The sequence below is a fragment of the Marmota monax genome, unplaced genomic scaffold (genome assembly GCF_021218885.2).
Source record: "Marmota monax isolate L192 unplaced genomic scaffold, Marmota_monax_Labrador192_F-V1.1 WCK01_AAM20220418_F8-fsc00019, whole genome shotgun sequence".
NCBI classification, from domain to species: domain Eukaryota; kingdom Metazoa; phylum Chordata; class Mammalia; order Rodentia; family Sciuridae; genus Marmota; species Marmota monax.
Window position 1 is genome coordinate 2,642,704 of NW_026695242.1, and position 25,534 is coordinate 2,668,237.

At 40.1% G+C, this 25,534-nt stretch overlaps 1 protein-coding gene across 17 annotated transcripts in view; it reads left to right on the forward strand.

Moving 5' to 3' along the window:
* Kcnma1 (potassium calcium-activated channel subfamily M alpha 1) overlaps positions 1 to 25,534 on the forward strand; it is a 715,498-nt gene that overhangs the window by 653,138 nt on the left and 36,826 nt on the right. For 9 of the 17 annotated variants that reach the window (XM_058577961.1, XM_058577962.1, XM_058577963.1 and 6 more), the window contains one exon: positions 21,082 to 21,195. In XM_058577961.1, coding sequence (XP_058433944.1) covers positions 21,082 to 21,195 — 114 coding nt within the window. Of the gene's footprint in view, positions 1 to 21,081; positions 21,196 to 21,985; positions 22,067 to 25,534 lie in introns of all 17 variants that reach the window. The other 8 variants (XM_058577957.1, XM_058577958.1, XM_058577959.1 and 5 more) reach the window with 1 other exon arrangement.

Genomic DNA, 25,534 nt, shown 5'->3' on the forward strand with positions numbered 1-25,534 from the left:
AATTTTCAAACAAATCTTCTTGATGACAGTGTAATTTATTTCAAGCAGTGATCATTTCATCCTGACCCATACGACAAGGGTACGTCAAAAGGGATGAAGATCGGAAGGGGAAATGGGCCAACAGATGAACGGTGTGAAGGAGATCAGTGTACTGGGGCAGTGCCTACACAACATGCCACTTTCCAAGTAGTTAAGATCAGCAGATTTAAAGGTCCTTTTTATCTTCTCCATGAGACAAAAAACAGGGCCAATGAGTAATGATTAAAGAGAACCAGATTTTAGCCCAGCACAAGGAAGACATTTCCAGAATAGGATGGACAGAACGGACTGCCTAAAAACAGAGTGAGCATCCCCTCACCACATGTCCATTTGCCAAAGGAAAGTTACCGGCTTGGTCTTTGAGACTGGATGAGAGGAGTTCTGTGGTTCTTTATAATGGAGGGTCTCCAGTATTTTCTTGATTTTTATGACACAGGGATCTGCGTTTTATACGATCTCCATTCTTACTCCAGAGGGAGTGCTCTGATGTTTGGCAGGATTGGGGTCATGGGTCTTTTAGTGGAAGTGTTCACATCCTTCCTGAACGGCTCTGTCTTTGTGTCTAAAGATGCAGAGTGGTTGGCTCTGGGTGAGCAGCTGCACATCTGGCTTTGCCATTAATGTGACAGACCACCCCATCCTCAACTCCCACGCCACCCTTCAACACCTGCCCTTCCCAGTTTTCTCTCTTCCTCCACTTCTCCAGGCCCGGTTCCCCTCACATCCAGAGCCACCCCTCTCTCTTGCAAACACACCTATACACATATCCTCGCCCACGTCCTCCCTCCCTGAAATCAGAGCAGCATTTTTTCAGCTGCTCCCATATAACATTTCATTACCACAATATTCTCTCTCAATTCTGAAATGGCAGTGGGGGAGAAGCCATTTCTCTTTATACCCACCGAACGAAAAAAGCTCAGCGCTAAAATATTTTTCTTCCGTTGTAACTGAAACTGCTGTTGGCTCCCATCCCAAAAACCAGAAAGACAATTATACTTAACTGTTTAGAGATTTATAAATACCACACTGGAGTAGCCTCTAGGTAGTAACTTTAGATACCCAGCCCAATAATTTTCTTTTATTGGTTTGTGATTTAGATCTTATTTTGAATCCTCTATAATAAGAGTAGTACATTTCATTAAAAGAGCTTACTAAACAATAAAGAAAGCCTGGCTTAGGGCTCTGAGCAGGTCTCAAGTACAGAAAGGGGCCTGCCCTGTTACATTTCTTCTGCGGACATCACAAGATGAATCTCAGCCCAGTGGTGCAGATGTATTTCAGCAAAGCAGCAGTTGCAGCTGTTTTCAAAATGATTTCAACTTAGGAGAATTTTTTCCTACACAGCATATTTCATTACATGAGAGATCCTCTGAAGATGGCTGTTTACTATCCTGGTAATGCATTTCTAGGGAAAGAAACAATCAAAAACAATAGTGATGCAACGGCAGACTGAGAAACGTGGACCATTCTCTGAATCTGGAGGGTTCTGTGTCTTCCATACATGAAGGTCTTTCTTGGGAGTGGAAGGAAAATAAAACAAATGGAGTCATCTTCTGCTTCCAGAGCACACCAGAGCAGGTTCGCTTCCCATTCAGGCTGTGCTGAGCTCGGGACAACTGCAGGGAAAGGAAGTCTTAGCTTGGGAGACAGAAAACAGATGTGGGGTGGCGTCGGCCTGAACTCATTGCCTTAGCACCAGGCTCTCATGTGTTGGTTGACTCCTCAAAACCTGTGTGCTTAGTTCATCCCTGTTTTTGAACTTGGTAATTTTTATTTTTCAGGTGAGTTTGTGCCAGGCTCATTCATATATAGTATCTCATTTCATTTCCCTGAAGAACTGCTAAGGCACAAGTTACCATCTTCATCTTGAAGATGGGGAAACAGAGCCTCGGGAAAATTAAGCACCTTTTCCCCCAAGTTTTTTTCATAGCTAGCCCAGAACACCAGGAGCTGATCCCCAGACTGTCTCATTCCAGAGCCTATGTATTCCTCACTACTTCAACCTGCTCCATAAAAGAAGTGTTACTATATCCTGGTGAGAATGCAAACTGCATCTATATACTTTTAAGGATTATGAAAGCATCCCTGAGGGGTGCAAAGGAAGGGAAGCATCTAAGATATGCCTGCCTCATCCCAAAACAATCCTCACACTCAAGGGACTATCATTTGTTTTGAATCGTCTCTCCATGAATCTCCATGTTTGAAGGTCCTTGTCCTTACCCATTCCAACAATGAGAGAACCTAGGATTTTTCATTGTTACAATTGGACAAAATAGAGTTGAGGGAAATAAGAAGGATTATGCTTAGTCTGTGCCTGTGAACAGTATAATCATTTGAGTTGTTTTTTTTTTCACCCCTTTTAACGTGAATTGAAGTTTGAAGGTGTCAGGAAGAGAGCAGAACATTTGACATCCAGCCATTGCTTTCTTCTGTCAAGAGATGTACCAGATATTTCCAGATTTATCTACTTGTTCCCCTCTCCAGGTGGAAATTTCCATAGAAAGTGGAAGATGAGAATGAACAGGACCCTATGCCCCCCAAAGTCTAGGATTTCGGTTGATATGTTAGTCTCAGAAAATGGTGCAACGAAGTTATCCTGTGGGAACAATGCACAGTTGTATAATCCAAGGAAGGTACAGGAAGTCTTGTCATCCCATGGACTCTCTCAGGTCCCTGAGAAAACTCTGGATAAGGACAGATTAGCCAATAGTGCTTTTCCCAGTCATCAGTTTGGTTTATATTCAATGCCTGAGGTTAATGTCTCTGCTCTTTGCATAATCCATGCCCTCATGGAGCTAATGGGATCCATAGGCAAAAGTGACAGAGACATACAAAATAAGTTGTTTGGCACAATTTGGATGCACATATTTAATGACAGTGGTTTGGGGACATTCTGGAACACCTTGTAAAATTCATAATGTGAGCCATTTGTAATTTTCTTAGGCATAGATTTAATCCACATGCTGTGAAATAGCGTTGATGCCTCCAACTAGCAAATGGGGCTCGCAAACCAGCCAAGGATTTTTGGCCTTTACCCATCCTTTTACAAGAAGAACTTCATGTGAAGTCCTAAACCCTTGTTTCTCTTCTTCAAGAAGAGACAATGGAGGTAAAGAAGGCAACTGATTTATAAATAAATTTAGTTCTGGACTTATAGAATATTTAAAGAGACATTGTTCTTAAATGCATCAGTTTTATTTATAGAATGTTCTGGAGGAAAAATATTCCCCCAATTCTAGGAGAGCTGTATAGTAGTCATTAAGCATCTCGTTACATATCTCTAATATAAAGATTTTCTACAAGATTTTTTTTTCTAATACTGAGAATAGAATGAAGGGGCATTTTACCCCTGAGCTACATCCCCACCCCCTTTTATTTTTCAGTTAGATGCAGGCTTCCACTAAGCTGTTAAGGCTGACCTTGAACTTTCAATCCTCCTGCCTCAGCCTCCCATATAACCAGAATTACAATCATATACCACCGCATCTGGTATCTATCAGCTGTCTTAAGTGCTAGGGTTCCATGCAGTGTATCATGAGGCAGCAGAGGACGCTTCAGACTGCAGTGGTCAGGGGATTCTCCATAGTACCTGGACTTGAATTAGAATAGGTATGATTATTGTATAAAAAGAGGCTGCCAGATATATGGAAGAAGCCCAATACCTTTATTAAGCACCATACCTTTCCTCCAGGCTTCAATCACATTTCATTCATTTGACATCTGACTACTGGGCAAGAGTTTCAAAGATCAAAGATGTTGAACTTGTCTGCAGAAGTCTTGGTCAGACAGCCCAGCTTTCTCTAGTAAAAATTGTCCCATTCTTTAATCTTTGTTAGTAGCTTCTAACTCTCAACCATTTACTGGCCTCATTGGAGTGTTATGACATATACCACCTATGGCCTGAGGAGGCTGGCTCTAAGAATGAGACCTCTAAAGTTCAGAAAAGGGCAGGTGGTACCTCTACATTCTGTTCCCATAAAGCATCATGTGGTTCCTTAGAGCTTTCCTTTAGGGATGGACATTCCTCTCAGCAGAAGTCTAGGGTAGGAGCAATTCAGAAGATGGGTTTTGCTGCTCTAGTTTCTGATGGTGAATCATCAACATAGCAGCCACAGTGATGGCACGGTCATGGAGTGCAGAAAGCAGACTCACTCTGTCAGTCATGTGTCTTTTGACTTTGAATGAGTAATCTATGATTTCATTTCTTTATCCACAAAATAGGGCTCACTAAAGTGGTCCTACCAAAGACACTGAGGGATCATCATATAAATACAGAAAGTTTTATAAAACATCAAGTTCTATAGAAATAGCACTTTTTAGTCATATAGACATGTCTTTGGAACAGACAGCATGGTTAGGAATCCCAGCTCTGCCACTTACTAAGCCAGGACGAATTACTTAACTTCTCTGTGTGTACTTGGGTGGTTTTCAGTGAGAATACTGATTCCTGGATCATTGAGTTGCTGGGAAAAGTAAAGGAGGTACAGGTATTGTCCATATGGAACTTTGGAGTCAGAAAGAAAAAGGTACTCCTTTATCAAGATATGGCATTCATTTCTGTTGAAGAAAAATTGTCACAATGAACTGATTATGTTACATTACATTTTTTGTCATCTACTAGGTGAAAATATTGCAATAATCATGCAAATATACAATGTCCATGGTATGAATATTACCCATTTAGATTAGCTATTGTGCAGTGCTCAACCTTCACACCATATGTGCCAGCCCCAGGGTGAATGGATGTACTTAGTACTTAGGAATCAAGCCATTTTAGCTATTTTTGCTATTATTATTGGGCAGCTTTACCATTTTCTTTCATTTGCCTCTCTAAAATAACAAATAATAAGGCAGGGCTAACCATGCATACCTAGCAGCCAGAATTTCTGTTGACTTTTCTTATCTATGAATATGCAAAGAAAATAGATGATGGTGGAGACCAAGACAACTTTGCGAGGTAGTAGTCCAAGAGGAAGAATTGGGAGGATAAATAGTGACCACTAGGGTTTTCCTCTCCGTAGCCATGACACCATGCAGCAGAGCTCTTCCATGGAGCAGAGATGAGGCCTTAAACAGCTCATTAACAGAAGACCCCACCCTGCCAGCCTTCAGCCAGTGGTTATGGCATGAGTCCTGATGTTCAGTCAAGTGACACCAACCCAGAGTTGCTTTCTGGCAAAATAGGACCATATTACTTCAGCTAGATGACAAGTGGCACCTGGTTTCTCTCTTTTGCCTCCTTTTGTCCTCTAAAGACTACTTTTGGCCCTCAACCAGGACACATGTAGCATGTTAGTTCTTAATTGGTGTAGGGTTCTTAAATCCCTTGAAATATCTATCAAAATGCTGAGTCATCTCTCTGTCCTCCTCCTCATATCCCCATAGACATAAGAAACTTGTATACAAATTTGAGAACTTCACCTAGCCCAGTGTTTTTCTCCCCATGTCCAGCTTTATTTAGGTATAATTGACAAAATAAAATTAGATATATTTAGGGTGTGCAATATGATGATTTGATATGCATTGTGAAATGATTACCACAATCAGGTTAATTAGCATATCTATCACCTCACTTAGGTACTTGTTTATGGGGTTGAGGATGATTACACTTAAGATCTACTTTCTTTGCACATTTCAAGTATCCTCTATAGTATTATTAACTATAGTCACTATGCAGCACAACAGATCCCAAAATGTATTCATCTTGTAACTGAAAGTTTGTGCCCTTCAATAAACATTTCCCTATCACTCCCAGTTCCTGAAAAGCACTATTCTGTTTCTATGAGTTTGAGATTTTAGATTGAACAGATAAGTGAGACCTCACAGTACCTTTTATTCTCTAGGTGCCTTCAATTAGCATGATGACCTCCAGGTTCATCCATGTTGCTAAAAATGGCAGAATTTATCTTTTCTTTATGGCCAAATAATAATATTCTTTATCTGTTCATCTGTCAGTCACTACTTGGGTGGTTTCCATATCTTGCTGTTGTGAATAATGTCACAGTAAACATGTGAGTGCAGATGTCTCTTTGAGCTACTGATTTCATTGACTTTTGATATAGAGGCAAAAATGAGATTGCTGGATTCTATGATAGTTCCATTCTTAATTTTTTGAGGAATCCTATTGTTTTCCATAATTCCAATTTACATTCACACCAATAATGTACAAGGGTTCCCTTTTCTCTGCATCCTCTTCAACAATTTTTATCTCGTCTTTTGGAAAACATCCATCATACAAATGTGAGGAGATATCTCTTTGTGTTTCTGGTTTGCATTTCCCTGATTAGTGGTGTTCAGTACCTTAATGTATACTTGTTGATCATTTGTATATATTTTTTGGAAAAATGTCTATTCAAGTCCTTTGCCAACTTTTTAATCAGATTATTTGTTAATCTGTCTGTTGCTATGAAGTTGTAGGAGTTCCTCAAGTATTTTGGTATTAATGCTTTGTCACATGTGTGGGCAGATTTATTTCTGAACCAGTCCACTGGTTTTCGACTTTACCTGCACATTGCAATCATCTTGAGGAACTTTTGAAATTCTCGATATGCTGAGGCCATATCCTCGAGCATTTAAATCAGACACTAGATGTGGGATGTAAGCACCAGTGCTTCCAACACACAGCACAGGTTGAGAAACACAGGCTTATTCCTCCCTTACCCAAGGTAACTACCTCTGATCCTCACATCAGGGCTCTGATTTCAACACAGCTTACGTCTCCAGAGAGCTGGCAGACTTGCAAGGGTGATTTCTGGGAAGTTTGGATGGCACATAGCAGACATTAGGAGCATGCAGGGAATAATGAGAAATGAACTCTGATTCCAAACTTCCATATCATTCCCAGCTTTATACCTGCTGGCCAAATAAGCAGGGAAATGAGCCAAGGGAATGTCCATTTGAGAGATCAAGGTAGGTGAGCACAAGCAGTTCCTTGGATACTTTATCAGCATAGGAAACAGAAGAATTTGGAAACTTTTCAGACCGTGGGGCTAAAGGAAAACAAGAAAGTTAAATAGTGAGAACATCAAGGTTATGGTTTCACATTTAATCTGTAAACATACTTTTAATATGTCCCCAGGTAATTATAAATTCATGGTGGCTTTACTGAAATTATGGAGAAGGGCTCTTCTACATTTCTAAAGAAAACTCTTCCTAGTTTGCAGGTGTGTCTTATTTGTTTATTTATTTATTTGCATTTAGGATACTGAGGAATTAAAAAAAAAAAAACTCTTTTCAATGAGCATTAATTATATACCATGCAAGGAAGCAATTGCCTCTATGTTATGAAATATTAAATCAAAATGCCTACATTCCCACATGTCCTGGAGATAAATACAGCAGTATTTTGAAGCCCCTTTTGGAGCTGTTTTGCCTGCAAATTTATTGTTTTGTCTCCATTTTCAGAAAGCCCTGTTTTCTGTGAAGTATGGCACTCTAGGTAGTTTTTAAGGCGCGAACTCCTCTAGAGTCGCCTGTGTCGGCAACAACTCTTATGTAGATGGCACACGAGGGATGGCTGGTTGATCGGCTCCTTTAAGATGACAAATGGGCAGAGAGTGTTATTGTCTTTGATTGCATGCCTTACATCATCTGTATGTAGGAATAAGAGGGCCATACTTTATCTTTAGCTATTTTATAAATATTTAAGTCCTTATAGTTGCCTAAAGATATTAAAGCATATTTTACAATAGTCGGAATATAAATATTATATATAGCACAAGATACCAAAGTAGTTTAATGAATTCATAATTTTCTGTTCACATTTATTGGAATGTGTTTTATGTTCCAAAAGTTCCACTTAAAGAACAAGATACCATTCTGTTCCCTGACAACACACCAAGCTTTGACCAACATTACAGGCAAGACCTCTCAGTTCCTATGTATGGGCAGCTCCATTAGCGAGCAGGGAGGCAGGCAGTCAGGACCCTGGGATATATTTCCTCAATCTCTAGGTTAAAAAAAATACACACACACACACACACACACACACTTCTTGAATAAACAATTCTGGTGCTTGTTTAAGTCATATAGTGTTTCAAAGAGAGTACTTTTTATAGTCCCTTCCATCTATTTCCAGAATATTTTTTTAATTTCCATAATATTAATTTAAAAAAATCTAAGTCAGAACAATAAAGATGAACTTTATGAGTTTCCTGTCTTCCCCCACTTTTAACTCCCTTTTGTAAATACAAACAAAGACACTATTTGCCAGTGGTGACTCAGGGTCTTGATTTGGGTGGTGATTTCCTAATATATTCCAAAGAGTTCTCCCTAAATGAAAGAGTTCTAAGTTGCTTTTTTCCTTTTGCTCTTTACAATGGAATGACAGGCAGAATATTACTGCACCTCTTTTCAATTTTCCAGTGAAATATAAAGACCTTCCTCTTTAATATTTCACTAAGTTTCTCCGGCTCCCAGCGGGAGTCCATGCTGGGTAATGTTTGCTAATTACCAACAACAAAACTAGACATACAAGGCTGGTAAATTACCTGACCCTTTCCATTTTAATGAGACAACAAGGATTTCGTGAAGTGATGTTGTTTCACTGGTTAATGGTGTCAGCAATGTTGTAATTGTGGGTTGAGACACATTAGCTGAACAACCACATGTAGAAAGGGCTTTCTCTCAACAAGCCCTTTGGAGACTAGAACCATATTATCATTAAGCCTTTGTCATTTGCATGCTGCTAATCACTTACTTTATTATCCCACGTATCCATTGTCTTTCTTTAATTGCTCTTTAAATTAAAATTAAAAATAGTTCTAAAGCCCACAATAGCCAGGATAGCATCTTGATTATGAAGATAACTTCCCGAAAATGGAACAACTGGTAATATATGGCCAGGATTAGGAGAGTCCTCCCATTATGTACTGTGTTTGCAGGCCTCAGGGGCCTAATTGTGGTGGTTTCTCTTCCTTTAGCCCATATGTTTGTTTAATAAATGGTTATTTATGGCCTTTTGGGCCATTATAGCAACTTTGGAGAAAGTATATCCTTCTAGTTGGTTTGGGCACTGAAGTTCCCTTTTGTGGGCAAAGGGATAAAACTGAATGAAAAGACAGGATCTGTGCCAGAGCTTGTGAAGGCATCTGGAAGAGGTTCTTGAATTCTTTGCTTTTTTATTCTTAAAATTTGGACTCATGAAAGAGACATCAACTTTGGATTTGAAAGAGAATTTGAATCATCCCTATTTTAAGGAAGAATAAAAGGAGGGGGAACAGACCAGTTGCCCTGACAAAAGTCATTCTGCTGCAAATGAACCCCTATTGTCTGGATGCTGGGGTCTAGAAGGGAGGATTGGGCATCAGGATTTGAGTCTTCTCCTGAGACAGAGTATGATATCATGTGTACGGTTGGAATCTGCAATCTTCAATGCATATATCTGAGTTTGTTGACAAAGACTCTGTGATAGGACACTAGTTACTTTTTTAAAAAGCTCAAACCCATGAAAGACTGTAGTTATTCCTGAATACTGAGTGACCCAATCCAAAGTATCACAGTTCCAGCATTATGTATAATGCTCCATAACCAAAAGGAATTTGGGCATTGCCTTTCTCTGATTGTGGATGGGAAAACCATGTATGGAGTAGACGGTGAACCCCTGCGAGTGCTCATAGAGAGTTAGGGGTTGATCTGGGGCTAACGCCCATGCCTTGGTTTTCTCTTGTTAGCCCTACAACTCTATTGCTGAATAATAATGTTAGTCCTTATAAAGTGCTTACTCTGTGCCAGGAGCTATTGTAAGAAGGTTGCTTGTATCAACTAATTTAATCTTTATGACCTAATATCCTTTCATTTTACAAATGAAGAAACTGAGTTTTAGGATTTAAGTAAATTGCCCTAGGGTAGAAAACTAGAAATGGAAAGAGACATGACTCAAGAGGACTGATTTCAATCTAGCTGTAAACCATGATGTTATGGCCCATTTCAGGTTGTTGCCAAAGGGTGCTTAGTGATGGTGCTGTGGACAGGGTTGCTCAGAATCAAGCTAGCACCAATCAAACCCTCCTCCAGTGAAGAGTGTGTGTGTGTGTGTGTGTGTGTGTGTGTATGTTCACATGCATGTGCTAAGACCTGACCCCAAGATCTAAGATTGAAGTTTCATATTCATCTGTCAGCACAAATATATATGTAGAAAATCCTTTAACACTTAAAAGAAAAAAAAATAAACAAAATGCCCTTATTGAAAGGATGATCAAATGTTTGCAACCTTAGCCACTATCTTAAGCTAGGCATCCTGTATCTAGAACTATTAAGAAACAGCTTGCCTTGAAGTTTTCAGCAACAGGATTCTGCTTTTCCTGAGTTACATGGCGATGCTTGGATCACTTGGCAAATCCATCTTTTACAGCTACTTAATTTTCTGTGTGCTTAAGATATGGATGTTTTAGTTTCCTTGTGATTTTGTAGCTCTGGGTTTTGCTAAGATGGCCATTGGTTCATACTAAACCAAACAACTGGGGCCCATTTGGCATTTGGTGTTTTAAATGTAAAAGGACATTTGAACTACATGACAAATGCTGAAAAACAAAGCCCATAGCACTGAGAACATAAAGGAACTGTTTATAATGAAAAGGTGGTTACATTTTCAGTCAGTCTATCACTTTAATGAGCTCTTTGCATTTCTTTGATTAATGCTCACAAAAGGGGGAGAAAAAATTGATGTAATGGAAACAAAATGGTATATAGTCTTGGCAACAAGAAGGGGGGATTTCTGTGTGTTTTATTAGTCTCCACGTCATATCACTGTCTTGCAATGTATATGTCTGCATGTTCCCTGGCATTGCAAACCTCTAGTTTACTGGAAATGAGATCCAGCATGAAAGAGGAGATCCTATGTTAGTGGCAAAATATCCTTTGTCCTTTAGTGGTGTCAGCAAAAGGGAGGATCTCAGAACAGGAATTAAGAATAAATAATAATAAAGAAAGATCTGACACAGTCTCTGACATATTGAGATGAGGAATCCAATAGGTATATGAAGATCAAGAAAGAAGCTTAAAAATACTTAAACATTAGCACGTAGTACTTAGCACATAACCGATAGAAATTCATACAATTTTATTTTTTGTCTGTGTTAGGCAAGTGCACTACCACTGAGCTACAATCCTGGCCCTAAATTCAGACATTTTAAAATAGTAAGTAAAGGGAATGGAAGCATGCAGAGGGAGACAGCTGTGTGCAATGCCTAAATGTGGGGAGAGAAGGTAATTGAGGCAAGCTTTCTGGAGGAGGTGGTAGAGGGGCAGGAACTGGGTGAGAAGGGCAGAGAAGGGTAGCATTTCTGGGGTGGGCACACTTGTTTTGGTAGGAGCAGGGACAAGAATTAGCATTTGCCACTCTTCCTCTGTATTGCAAAGCAGTCCTCACTGCTCTCTTTCAACTGTGTGCCTAGAGCATTGTGGCTCTTCGTAGGCCCCTTATAGCCAATGATGACTGGACATGAGGACTCTGCAGCCTCTGCTCTGAGATTGAGTAGCTCTTATAAAATGAGGTTGAAACAACAGAAACCTGGAAATCCTGAAAGCTCTCCTTGGGCCCTCCTTCATCTAAAGTACTTTACTTTATAACCTTAGGCTAGTCAGTTCCTTCCTAGAGATTCAGTCTCTCAAAATGACCTTTTAGATCCCTACAAACCAACAAGGCAAGCCCATCTACCATGTCAACCAGCTGCTCTTATCCCATAAGGGTCACACAGAATTTTCAGATTTCAGGGCATTTTTTCCTTTTATTTATGTGTGATTTTTATATTATTTCCACTATACAAATAAGTAATATTCATTTTAGAAAATTTACGAACTCTTAGAAGCAAAAAGAAGAAAATATGCATCCTTTATTTTCAAAAGTTGAGGGGCTGGGGATGTGGCTCAAGCGGTAGGTAGCGCACTCGCCTGGCATGCCTGTGGCCTGGGTTCGATCCTCAGCACCACATACAAACGAAGATGTTGTGTCCGCCGAAAACTAAAAAATAAATATTAAAAAAAATTTCTCTCTCTCTCTCTCTCTCTCTCTCTCTCTCTCTAAAAAAGAAAAAAGTTGACATATTAGTCTTGTGTGTGTGTGTGTGTGTGTGTGTTACTGGGGATTAAACCTAGGGCCTTATGCATACAAGGCAAGCACTCTACCAACTGAGCTATATCCCCAACTCCTTATATTTGTTTTTTAAAATAGGTATAAACACTTTATTCTCAAATATTTGATTGTATATTGTTTTTTTTTTATGTCATTAAAAGTTTTCTACAATATTTTTAGTGAATGCATATTTAACAATCAGTATTCTCAAATTTGACATTCATGTGTTTTTCAGTTTAATATTATATTTTAATAACTATGCACAAAATAACATTTTACCAAATCATTAATATAAGTAAATTATTACTGTACACATAATTTTTAGTAATGAAATAGCTTAGGCCAAAGTTTGAGTCACTTGATTCATATTGACAGAGTATGTTGTGTTTTTAAGGTGTAAAACGAATTAGGAGGAAGTAAAGATCAATCAGGAAATGGTAGAAACCGTGCTAGGACATCTTGAGCTATTGGGCAAATAAAGACATTACACCAAGTGAATATCAGGTTTCTTTCCAAATCCGTGGTTTTAGCTGTACTTGAATTGTGACTAGCTTTGCTTTGTTTTGTTTTTTTTTTTTCTCCCTTCCTTCCACTAACCAATCCCTCTCAGAGACAAACATTAGACCAAGTTTTTTAAGTTAACATTAAGGATAGAGACCATCTGCTTGGAGAGATGATTCAAATATATATTTGTTTCATGGGTGTGAGATTTGTCTATGGGCTGAATAGATCTCGGGAGGCTTAATGGGCAAATAGCTCCAGAGATTTTTTTTTTTTTTTTTTTTTTCGGTTGGCTGGTCTTGTTTGCTTTGGTTTGGGTCAGGACCAAAATGCAAACTCTAAAATGGATGAGGCACTATGCCTTGGGTGGAGTTAGCTTCCCAAGGTGCTAATCAAATACAGTCTCTAGAAAAATGTACTGTTAAAATTGTCAGTGTTACTTATTGGAAAGAAAAATAAATGGGGGCAGGGGTATTAACCCAGATCTTGTCACTGGTCACTCTCACTGGACATAGGCAAGTGGAAACACTTAAACAAAGGATGCCGTCATGTTTCCATAGATACACATGATCCCATGCATAGGAATCCTTCGCAAGAAGAACAGAGTTAGTTACTATACTAGTTGGGAGCTTTGGGTACATGTGATAGAAATCCAACTCAAAAAGGCTTATGTAGTAAGAGTGTCACAGAAGGGAGCCGCTTTTGGCTTTAAAAGGTACAATTGGGTCCGGGAGCTTCAGCAATGGTAGAGCTGTGCCCTGTTCCCTTCACCCCTTAATTCATTTGCCTGTTTCCATTTGCCCCACGTGGACTATGTGGACATCAGCAGCCCACTATTTACAACCTTCTGACTTTGCAGCCACAACATGTTTAACATCTTTGACAGAAGGAACATTGATTGGTTGGTTTGAGGACAGACTCCTCAATGATGAGTCCAGGATGAGGGAGGGCCATCTTGCTGGCCTTGTCAAATCAGATTCCTGGCTTCATGTTGCCAGTCCTGTGCTCAGAGTGCAAATGAGGTTGTCCTCTGACACAACCACCATGGTAGAATGGTTCCTTAGATGGAGAAGGAGTTGAAAGAAGCTAAAAACATATACCATCTCAGTTGGTAACTTATTGTTAGCTTTGCCACTAACTGGTTTCCTTACTTTTGGGGCTAAGAACTTCTCTGCTCTGAGCCACAATTTCCTTGTCTGGAAAATGGAGAAATTGCCTAGAGGATTTCCAAAACTTTTGTGTGTCTAACATAGAATGATCAGTAAAGAGTCACCCTTAGGTTTCACAGAATTGTGTATTTATGCTGTTTCCAAACTCTTTATGCTCTGGTGTATGCCAACGCTCTCCACCAAACACAGGGCTATTTGGCAGAAAGCAGACAACCACACTGTCAAAAATTGGCAGGAGAGTTTCCCCTTCCCTCCTGGACATAGAGCCGCAGGACACTGTGGGTTCTATGGCCCCCTCAGGTTTCTAAGTGGAAAGTAGTCTCTTGGAGTGGCCTGTGGGTAGTATCAGTAGAACTGCCACCTTGGTAGATGATTAGTTTCTAGTGAGTAAACATAGTCAGCTGCCTGGACTTCATGACTATGAACTACAACTTTGTGGAAAACTACTATTAAAAAAAATTGCAAGGAAAAACTGAGGTTTTTTTTTTTTTCTTATAGTCTTTTCCCCCAAAAGACTCTGAATGTATGGATTTCCCCCTCCTAGTTAGAAAGCAATGGGATTTTCTTTACTTGAGCTGCTGAAGAATTTGTTGGAATACACAGTGCAAAAATGACTGCTGTGGCTATTACTGGAGTTACTCAGGGGAGCTATTCAGATGCCTCATTTATTGGAGCTTAATAGATTAAAAGTCCAAATTGAGTCTCATGATATAAGCCTAATCAAGTTCTAATCTGCATAATTTTCCCATAAGCAGCAATAGGAAATTTGGATAATTTATGTTTCAGCAGTTGCCAATCATGTGTTAAATAGCATTGTTGCATTTACTTATCAAAATATTTTTATTGATCTTCACTTCATCTGACATTTGGCTTTGGGATTTCCCCCCCTCCCTGGCATTAACAGGAAATTTAATTCATCTCCTAGATGATGTAATATGAGATGTTTCTCTTGATTTTAACATGTCTTTATAGATCATTTTTAACGGTGATCTTTCCCTTTTACAACTTCATATTGAATACCTGTCTCAGCAAACCTAGATGACTGGGCCTAATTTATCTCCCTAGTTTAGCATAGCATATGGATTTCTAACCATCATTTATATGCACACAATAAAAGATAATTTGGTTCGCCATTTCAACCAATTCCTTCATGTTAAATCTAAGGGGGTGGAGGAAGCACTTACCTTCATTTCTCCATCTACTCCAGGGGAGGTGATGGATAAGAGTTTCCATCTCCCTCTCCCCCTGAAAAGGCTTGGGGACTTAACCAGGGAAGATTTAGAAAGTACTTTGTGTTTCCCCCATGGAAAAGTGCCGTAATAAAGCATTTATTATATGTACTGAGTTCTTCATGCCGCTACACTGATGCAAGTTAAGCCTATCTACAATGGGTCCCAGTTGCTGTCTGCTGTTGTTTAAAAGTGGAAACAATAAAAAAATAAGACTGGCTCGGGCCTCAAACTTGCCTGCCAGGGTTGGTACCTGAGAAGGAGAGACCAACCCTAAAGTAGGGGGTGAAATACTGTGTGTGGTGTGGTGATCTGTGGACTCTCACGTCAGACTGCTTGGCCGAAGCTCCCAGACCTGCCACTCAGCAGCTGGATATGCCTGAGCAAGCTATTGGATTGTTCTCTTTATTATTTTCCTCCTACAAAATGAAAACATTAATAGTCCCTCAACTCCTAGGGTTGTGATGAGGAATAAAGAAGGTAGATTGGGAGAAAAACCTCAGTACAGTCTGGTACATAGTAATATAACACATGTGGTATCTAAGAGGATACCATGGAGCTAGTTTGCTGGATTCACACCTGAGGTCAGATACCTAGATGTGTGTTCCTGGGCAAGTTGCTTGCCTTCTCTGTGCTTCATTTTTCTCACCCGCTGAATAATAATCTCTAGTTAGAAGAGTTTTGAGAACTAAAGTTATTATGCCAACAGAATTTAGGACGTAATAGGCTCTCAATAAATATGCTATTATTTTTTCCTTGAGGTTATTTCAGTTCCCCTTCTTTATTATCAGTTATCTTAATCAGTCTAACCATAGGGCATTTCTGACTTTGCTTTGCATTCCATAGTGTTTGTCACTTTCTAATACACTTACATCTACCTTGCCCTAGGGATCTTTTCTAGTATTTCTCTCTGGTAGAGCATCTCTGAGCTGCAGCCTTCTCCACTTGTAACCATATGGTTTCTCTTACCTGCTGCATATATAGTTCATGCATGCATATAGCAGAAGTCCAAAACAGCTCATTTAAAAAAATGAAGGCTTGATGATCTCTTTATTATTTCCATGTTTTTGTCTGCACACTTCTCAGGAATAGATCAAGTGTCTATTACATTGTTTAATTCTAAGACCTCCTAAATGAAATCCCATTGTCTGAATGTCTGCTAAAGGGCACTTAACCTTCCCTAACCTGAGGCCCAGCTCAGTCAGCCTCTGGAATAACCAATATCATGGGAAGGACATCAGATGCTGCTGATTGCAAGTTCAAGCTGAACCCAGCAGGACTACATATGACCAAGAGCACAAATGCTGCCAAAGAACGTGGAGGGTAGCAAAACCATTTTAGGAGCCGAGAAGCTTAAGAGAAAAGTTTATGCTTTCAAATAGCTAACGGAGGTGGGAAATTCAATCTAGAAATCAGAGCCTCCAGAGAGATTCTGCAACTGCTAGAAGAATTGAAGAACCTTTCTTACATGGAGACTGGCCACCAGTTTTCTAATATACCTAAACAAAAATACCAGTCTTCCCCATATCCAAACTCCTTTTTCCTTAGATATGTTGGACTGAAGTTTATCACAGGACTGATATGATTATTTATACCAGAACATATCCATGTTCAAACAATGCTTCTTGCCTTTTCATTAGTTTTCCAAGATTTACTCATTGTGAAAATTTGTTTTAATTCGCTATGCATGGTGGTGCACACCTGTAAACCCAGCAGCTTGGGAGGCTGAGGCAGGAGGATTGCAAGTTCAAAGCTAGCCTTAGAGACTTAGCGAAATGGTGTCTCAAAATAAAAATTAAAAAGAGCTGGGGATGTGACTCAGTAGTCAAGCACCTTTTGGTTCAGTCCCTAGTACCAAACATATATATATATAGGAGAGAGTCTGTGCAGTGCTTACAGTTACGTGGCTAAGAAGTAGGTGATCCAGATTGAAGCCATGACATCTAACTTCAAGCCCATACTCTTAACTATCCCAGTGTATTTCTTCTGTAGATGCCAAGCAATCTGTGGACAATCGGGAAGTTCAAAGAAATAGGAAACTGAGTCTTTGGCCTATAGAATGAGAATACTTGGTTGAGATAGTGGTGGTGAAGGCATTTATAGTTGATGCCAAATGAATAGAAGAGGTAGTGGATGCCTATCATATCTGTCACTAAAGTCTGGAAAGGGGAGCAACCTTCACTTGAAGGAGATGAGATGATCTTTGGAAGTCATTTTTAGTGCGAAACTTGCCTCCCCTGGCCATGCCCAACAGAGGCAATGGGAATACATCTAAAGACTCACAAGCCCGTATCAGTGAGAGCTAGAGCTATAGATAATTAAACTTGAACCTGCTTCTTCTTCTTCTTCTTCTTTTTTTCTGTTTAGGACTTCTTATTCTCTCTCTCTCATGCTAACATTCTTAGTCATTTCTTGTGGCAAAATAATGAGTCGTTTCTAAAATTGATTTCCCAAATGTTAGTTTACTAACAAACGAAGGGACAGTTTCCTGGATTTGCTGTACATCCCGGAGTACATTCCATGTGTCAGTTCTCTCAAGCACTGCTTCCATAGAGATACAAAGTGCCACCAAACATGTACCCAGTGCTGTTGCAATAAAAGAGTGCAGAGCCAAATAATCAGAGGGTTGGATACAATAGAGACCAATCCCTCAGTCAACAATTGAGACCAACCCCCTGTGAAGAATGGAGAAAAACGCCACCATTTGGCATCAGAGGCCAGATTACCTCTTCCTTTTAATGGAAGGCACCCAAGTCTCCCTTCGCTCCAAGGTTCCTTAGGGAATCTGAGAAGGACCAGAATTTTCCCATATTAAGGTTCCCATGAAAAAAAATAATGCTAGTAAATTCTGTTCATCATTAACACAACTCTACATGAGAGGAAAAAGGGAAAATCTATTTTTTATTGGGCTGTTATTGTCTTTTGCTTTAAAAAAATGTGTTACCAGAAAAGTAGAAACACAAGACAACCCATTAGTATTGCTGAAGTTTTCTTGCCAACCAAAGCACACTGCTCTTGGGGTCGGGGATGGGGAGAGACAGACTTTCGATGGAGGGATGTCTTTGGACACCCTCCATGGTTTGTCAGTTGCAGATGCTAATGGAACCAGGCTTGGTGACTGAAGGGGAAAATGGAATATGAAAGCAAAATGAAAGAGGCCTAGGAAGCAAGCATGTCATTTCTAAATGAAGGTTTCATGCAAAGGAATTGAGTCTTTTCACAGCTGAAAATGGGATCTTTAAATAAGATAAAATAAAAGGATGCTTTGGCTTGTTGCAGATTCTGTAATGAAATACAGTTTTCCTAATACCATGTGACCTGCATTTCTCCCTGCTCTATGGGTGCTATTCCTTGACGTACAAACCCGTATTTTCTCAAGTCAGCATTTGATGATGGATGTCAAAATACAGGCCATGTATTATGCATATAGCATTACCGATTTAAGGTGTTTACTTGTCAAGTTGAAGAAATTCAAAAACGTCACATCCACTGAATCTGCACAGCTGCCACTTGCAGTTTTTCATGCTTTTGAATGAAACTTCTGATAAAAACAGTTTAGTTTTCCCCTTCACTATTCTAGGGGAAGAAAACAGCTAGCATTTAAAATGCATGTTCTTGGTTATGAGGTTAGCTGAAAAACATACCCTCAGAAGTTCAGGAAGATGGACACTAGACTGTCTTTCAAAATGACTTGCTCTGTTCACAGTATATTATCATAAAGAATAAAATTAAGTGCAATTAGGGAATGGATACTAAATAAAAGTTTTCTTCCTGAAAGTCTGGCACTTGATATGAAATTGATACATGGGAGAGTGGAAAATAAGAAAGTCCTTTTATATTTTTCTGGCATTTCATGCATAGATACCTGCTCCAAACAACAGGCAATTATTGAGCACCTGTCGTTTTATGCCTGATTCATGCATAGCCAAAATGCTAGATTCAGCCCAATCTTGTCACATTACTGGAGAGTGAGTCAGAAATCTGGTCATATAATCTATTTGAAGTTTTTTTCCTGGTAATGTAGCATATGACTTTGAACCATAGTTCCTAATTCCTGGATAAGTATGTGTGGCAATACACCAAGGACAAAAAGAATCCAAAGTCAATGTGAGCACCTGCCTGTCTCCCAAGGTGGGATAGCAAACTGAGTCTCATATCCAACTGGAGAAATTAACTTTCAACAAGTGAACATATGAGGCAAGTAAGTTTCTCGTGTTTATGTGTCTCTATGAATGCCCTGAGAGGTAGTCCCTAGACTTATCTGGGATCCTTTCTTATTCTCTCTGAAGTTATGATTGATCCAAGCTCATGTACTCAGGTCTTGGGCCTGAGACCCAAGGAAGCTCAAACTGCAAAATCATAAACCAAGCAGCTGCTTTCCAGGTTTTCCGTACCCACATTTGCCTTATGATATTGCTGTTGGACCCCCTGAGAAATTCAATGGATCCACAGTAAATAAATGGCATGTATTATCAGTTGGGAGGATTGTAGTGTTATAGTTAAAGCTTCGTCCCAGGGTTTCATAAACTGACTTCCAGACATTCACGTGTAATCGAATCAAGCCTTTATTGAAGCACACCGGTGGCGGCTGACCAGAACATAAAACTGTTCCCCTGATCATCCCCGAACAATTGCAAGGGCACTCCTTATAAGCCTGAAAACCGCAAAAGGGATGTTCGGTGGGTCTAGCCAATGCAAGCAAGCCAGGTTACAGAAGCAGGACAGGGCAGTCAAGCAGAGGGAAGCCTAACCAATCACAGTTAGCCCAGTCACCCCAGTTACAGAAAGAGAGCCCCGTTACCCTAGATACAGAAACAAACCCCATTAGGTAGTTCTGTGTTCTTAAAGGTTTCTATAGCAAAAGGAAAAGAACATCTTGCTCCAGTCATGACTCTTCTACTTGGCATGGTTGTTTTACAGGATGAAGTCATAAAACAAAATGGAGTCACATTTGCTCCTACTATCACAGTAGTTGCAAAGATAGAAAATTCCTTCTCAATTTGGCTTAAACAAAAATATTATATTTTATGTTGTGCATATATGTGTAAAAATATTATGCCATGTGTAAGCATGTAAAAGAGAGAAAGAGAAAGAAAAGAGAAACTCAGTGTGTGTATGAAATCTCACATATTAGGAAACTAAGTTAGGGTGGTTCCTGGGTAGTTATCTCAGGAACTCGGGCAGTTCTGTGATTCATTTCAGTCAGTATCATGAAGGTGCTTTGGTACTGAGCCAGTGTTCATCCTATTTGCAAGATGGCTGCCACAGGTCCAGGCACTGGAGGCACACATAAGGATGTTCAGTGTATTAAATGAAAATCTCTTCTTTTTAAGAGCAAGGAAGCAATTCTTCAAAGCCCCAGTCAAGATTCCCCCTACCCCACCTTCCATTGTCCAGCACTGTGTCAAAACCCAAGCCAGTCACTGACTGGCAGGAGGAGAAGCAATCACTTGGTTTAAGATAACAGTCAGGAGAGATTAGGTGTGCTGAAGTAAGGACAACAGTGACAAACAAACAAGTTGCCATGGTTTAAAACAATGCAGCTTTGTTTTTCACTTGGACAGAATGCTTTGTGAGTCTGGGCAACTGTCCAGGGCTCCTGTATACACTTGACCTCCATTGCAACCTGTGCCCCCACAGTTGTCGTGGCCTGGGATAGAAAGACAGCAAGTCAAATACTTGTACCAGAAGTAATCTGCATTGCTCTGTTCACTTGTCATGTGCCAGAGCATTTCAGGTGTCACATGGTCCTCTCTCACTCCAGGGGGACAGAGGTCAATTTTCCTATGTGCCAGAAAGGAGAGGGGATTGAAATCTGTAAGAAGGAATAAATAATTGGAGTAGTCTGGATTTTTAGAGAACAATCAAAGTGAGTTAGAATTATTTACAATGGTTTCCTACATTGTCCTTTTAAAAAATTACCCATCTGAGTTTATCCTGAGAGTGAAAATTGTTGACCTCTAAGTAATGCATAAGCTACATTTTAGGGGTTGCATATGTAAACTGTACTCTCAATATTTCCAAATTTTCCACTTCTCTAATTTTTCTTCCTCCTCTGTTTTCTTGCCACTAGGATTCACACCTCCAGGAATGGACAGATCCTCTCCGGATAACAGCCCAGTGCACGGGATGTTACGCCAGCCATCCATCACCACTGGGGTCAACATACCCATCATCACTGAACTAGGTGGGGGTCATTGTTGGCTCTGGGGGAAATTTTTTTGTCCTCTTTTCCAGACCATTCAGGATATAAGGAGGTTGGCCTACCTTTTGCTCTTTCAGCCTCTTAATGGGTTTTGTTTCCTGTGTAGTTGGACAGGGGCAGGGGTAGAAAGAAATATGGCAGACTACCTGAAGGAAAATCTGATCTGTCTTTTCTCTGAGATGAATAGACTGTTTCCTTCATACTGTTCACTGTTTTCAAAGGAGCATGAGATGATGGCTTTGAGATCAGGGCATGTATTTGGGAAAGGGGAAGAAAGGAGGAAAGGTTGTTCTCTACGGATTCCTTCTCATGAATTTTCACTGGAAGCACCTCTTTTGAGCATTCTGTCTGGACAGCTTCCACAATCTGAATTCTCAAAATGTCAGGTCTACCCAAATTCACATGGAGAACTGGGTAGAAGCATTGGCTAAGATGTAACAACTTCACATTTGATCTGTTCTAGTTGAACATCTCAGCCAAAGACCATTTGCAGAAAATGGCCACTATGGTTTTAAAAATGATGGGATTTTGAGGGGGGGCCATATTCATTGGCCAATGGAATCCCACTTCTAACCTGTCCATGGCAGGTCCTGCTATCATTTATAAATTTGCAAAACTTAGGGGAGTGACTCTTCCCCTAAGACAAATGCAAACTGCTCATGGTCCTGGGTCCCTTTGCTTTAGAATGTTTCCTCTGTTATTCCCTCACTTTTCTTTTTTTGTACTTTCCTCCACTCCCTTTCCCCATCCCTTAAATGCCGTACCCAATTAGCTAAACCGGGCAAGTTGCCTTTGGTATCAGTCAATCAGGAAAAAAACAGTGGAACACACATTCTAATGATAACTGAACTGGGTAAGAAGCGCTATTTTCCTTGACATCAGTATCTCCTTTTGTTCTGTTCTTGGTGTTTCCAACAATCATTGGCTTGTTTTTTTATTTCACTGGCTGTAACAGAAAGGCTACCCCATGGCACTGCTTTGAATGTGTTTTATTTGTGGCTCTGGTTGGAATTGACTGTCTTGTTCTGGCCTTTCTTAATGATTTTTTTCCCCACACAGCATCAGTAAACCTTTGATCACACCCATCTGACCTGGCAGTTGTTTCCAAAGCATCTTTGCTCTGATTCATTTTCTGTGGCCCAAGCCTTTTTTATTTTATTTTTTTCCCACACGTGCCCCTGCTCTCCTGCCTTCTCCCTATCTTCCTCTTCCAACACACTGTCAGTTTGACTGACACATCTTCACAGCTCTCAGAGGAAGTCAAAGGAGAAATATAAAAATTTTAAGATAAGAAACCTAAGATGGTGCTTCCCTCCAGCTGTTTATTTTCCTTTATTCTGACTTTATTTGCCTTTTTTCCTCCTACTAGGCCCTTTCTCAGAAGCTCTGGTTCTTAAGCCATAAAAGCAGCTGCTTCCTAGGGGAACCCTTCCTTACTAAAGCCAGATTTTGAGAAGGGTGCAGAAGAGAAGGTTAGCAATCCAGCACACTGACCCCACCCTCCTAGATTCGTCCAGAAGATGAAGGCTTCTGGTCATGACTGCGTTTGTCAGGCCCTTCCACAGTTCCCCATGACTTGGTTAATAACTCCGTGAAGGGCACCCATCAGCAGCAGGTCTCAGAACTGGGGATTGATCTTCTAAATAGAGACAGTGAAAGTACTGCTCAGCAGAGGGGTAGATGGAGAGGTGGGAGCACCTGCCTTCAGATGATTCACAGATGAAATGTACACTCCATTTTCTTGGCCCCAAAATATACTTCAAAATAAGAAAGCAGGCTTTTAACCCAGTAATCTTGCTTGTGAGGTGTCTAGAAACTAGGGAATAAATTGTCTACCATTCAGCCCTGCATTATTGTAGACGTAGCCATTTATCAGGCCAGATTCACTCAGGTCAAAGAGTACTGCACTATTTTCTGTTTCCAACCATAGGAGAGGTGTCTTTTTCATGCTTAGCGTAGTTGGCTAAAAGCTTAGGTTTCTAGATTGCTCTTTTCAGAACTGTAGGGCCATAAGAGACCTGGAGAGCTCACGTGGCCCAGATTTCTGGTTGGAAAATTCATTCAAACACTTCCATCTCAGAAACCTACAGCAACATTTCAAAAATATCAGTGCCAGAAGTTTCTCTTTCTCTTTGGAATTCACATGCTGCTAACTAAATGGGATATCCTGATTTGTGATTAGTGGAAGAGAAAAGAAAAAGTTTTGTGCTATAAATCTGAAGCAGCAAATTCAGGTATTCAATAAACATAAGTGACTCTCAGAGAAAGTCAATAGAGAAATATTAAAGTCCTTCCCATACCAGATTTCTTCTTTATGTGCAGAGAGCCTTCCAAAGGAGAAATACTAATCTGACCAACAATATACTTTTGGACAATTAGAAAACAAAAATTGCAACAAATCAGGTTTTGAAATCTGAATTGGCTTATTTATGATTCTAGAATGGGCAATAGACCAAAATGGTTTACAATGCTGGATCCTACCATAAGGACAGGCTATATTTACAGCCAGAAAAGTGACATAGGGAACACAGAAGTAAAGTTTTGAGACAGCTTATTGGGTATTGGTGGTGTCTGTCTTCTTTAGACTGTGTGGTCACTTGTGATTGGGTAGCTCTCAGCTCCTTGTTACAATAATAAGTTATAGTCTGCTTTATGCATCATGTTAAGTTACAATTGACTATGTATGGAGACACCTTTAGCCAAAACTTAAAATTGCATTGAAGCAGCTTTAGGCCAAACTTAATTCAATTTAACAGGACAAGGGGAAGGAGATGAAGAAACATCTAGCACTTGAAGGATCTATAAGCAAGCCTTTAGTGTCTTGAGAAAGGCAGAGGGAAAGTAGGCATTTTCAAAATGCAGTGGGTTGATAGACATTTGATGTCATAAAGGAGAAAGGCGGCCATCAAGAAAGCAACCTCCATTGATCTAGTGCATAACCTGATCCAAATGTTGGGTCAAGCTCACCAGCATGATCTCTTATGAGCTTCTTACTAACCTCAGGAGAGGGCTGCTGTGTAATTTCCCCACTTTACAGAGAGAGAACCTAAAGGATAGGCTCTTAAAATAATTTGCCCAAGGAATTTGGTAACAGAGCCTGACTCAAAGCCCAGATGTCCCAGAATCTGGATTTTGGACTTTTACCCAATACCCTGTAACTTGTGTGTATACTACTAAGACAATAGGGACCCAAAGCAGTGAACTTTGGGAAAACAGAGCAAAGATTTTCCCCCATTAGAGTCTTTCTATAAGGAAAAAAATGGCATCATTTAAAAACAATTATATGTCTAGCCTTTTATCCTATCATCATTTATTCTGCCTCATGCAATAAACAAAAGTTGTGTTTTTCTTTTAAGAAAAGTTATCAGGAAAGTTACTTTAAAAAATTAAAACAATAATTCTAGGAAAGGGAATATCTGCTGATACATTTTAAAAAAGAATCAGGGAAAGGAAACCTCATCTGTTCTCTCCCTAAAAGCAAATAATTGTTCCAGAAATCACAAGTACCCCCTCCCCATCCCCATGCTTTTCCCCTATTACTTGCTCTGCAAAAGTGATACTTTCTGAAGCCAAGATGGGAATGGAAATTAATTTGTCACTTAATTTTTAATAAGTTAAAGACATCTGAGTGACACAACTAATCAGTCTGCACGTGTGTGCTGGAGGAGTCCTTGAGGAATCCTCAGATGGAGATGAAATACAGCAGCCAGGGCTGTATCTGCTTAAGTGGAAACAGAAAAGATTGAGCTGTTTAGAAGGGAAAGGGAGAACGTGGGTGTAGCCTTGCAACTCAGAACTCAGAGAAAGTCTTTGTCAGCAAGCAGTGGGGTGGGGAAGGGATGCATCCCACCTGGGGGTTCCTGGAGGTTCAGCAGGGCCTGTTGGGTGTGGGCTTGGATTCAGAGCCCTAGGCCACCAGCACCACCCAGGGCAATCCCCAGGGCAGGCAGGCTGTGGGTTATGCCTGAGGATGAATTCCTTGCTGTTTGCTTTTGCCCTGCTCCCAGTTCATTGCTTTTTCCTTTGAATATGTTGCTTTTTTTTTTTTTTTCTCTTTGTGGCTAAACTTACCTTGCCAGCATGGCTGCTCATCACTGAAATATGTCCATCTCTCAAAGGACTTGGCTACCAAAAAATGCTTCAGAGTGTTTTTCTGTCATGATTCTAAAACTATACCAAAGAACTGGCCAGCAGGGTCTCCTGGTCCTCCAGCAGCCTGCTGTGCAGCAGGTCTGCTTGATCTCATTGTTCTCCAGGTCTTGGAAATTTGAACAGTCCCATAGGAGCAGTCCATTGAGTCCAACTGCCCCCTCCAGAGATC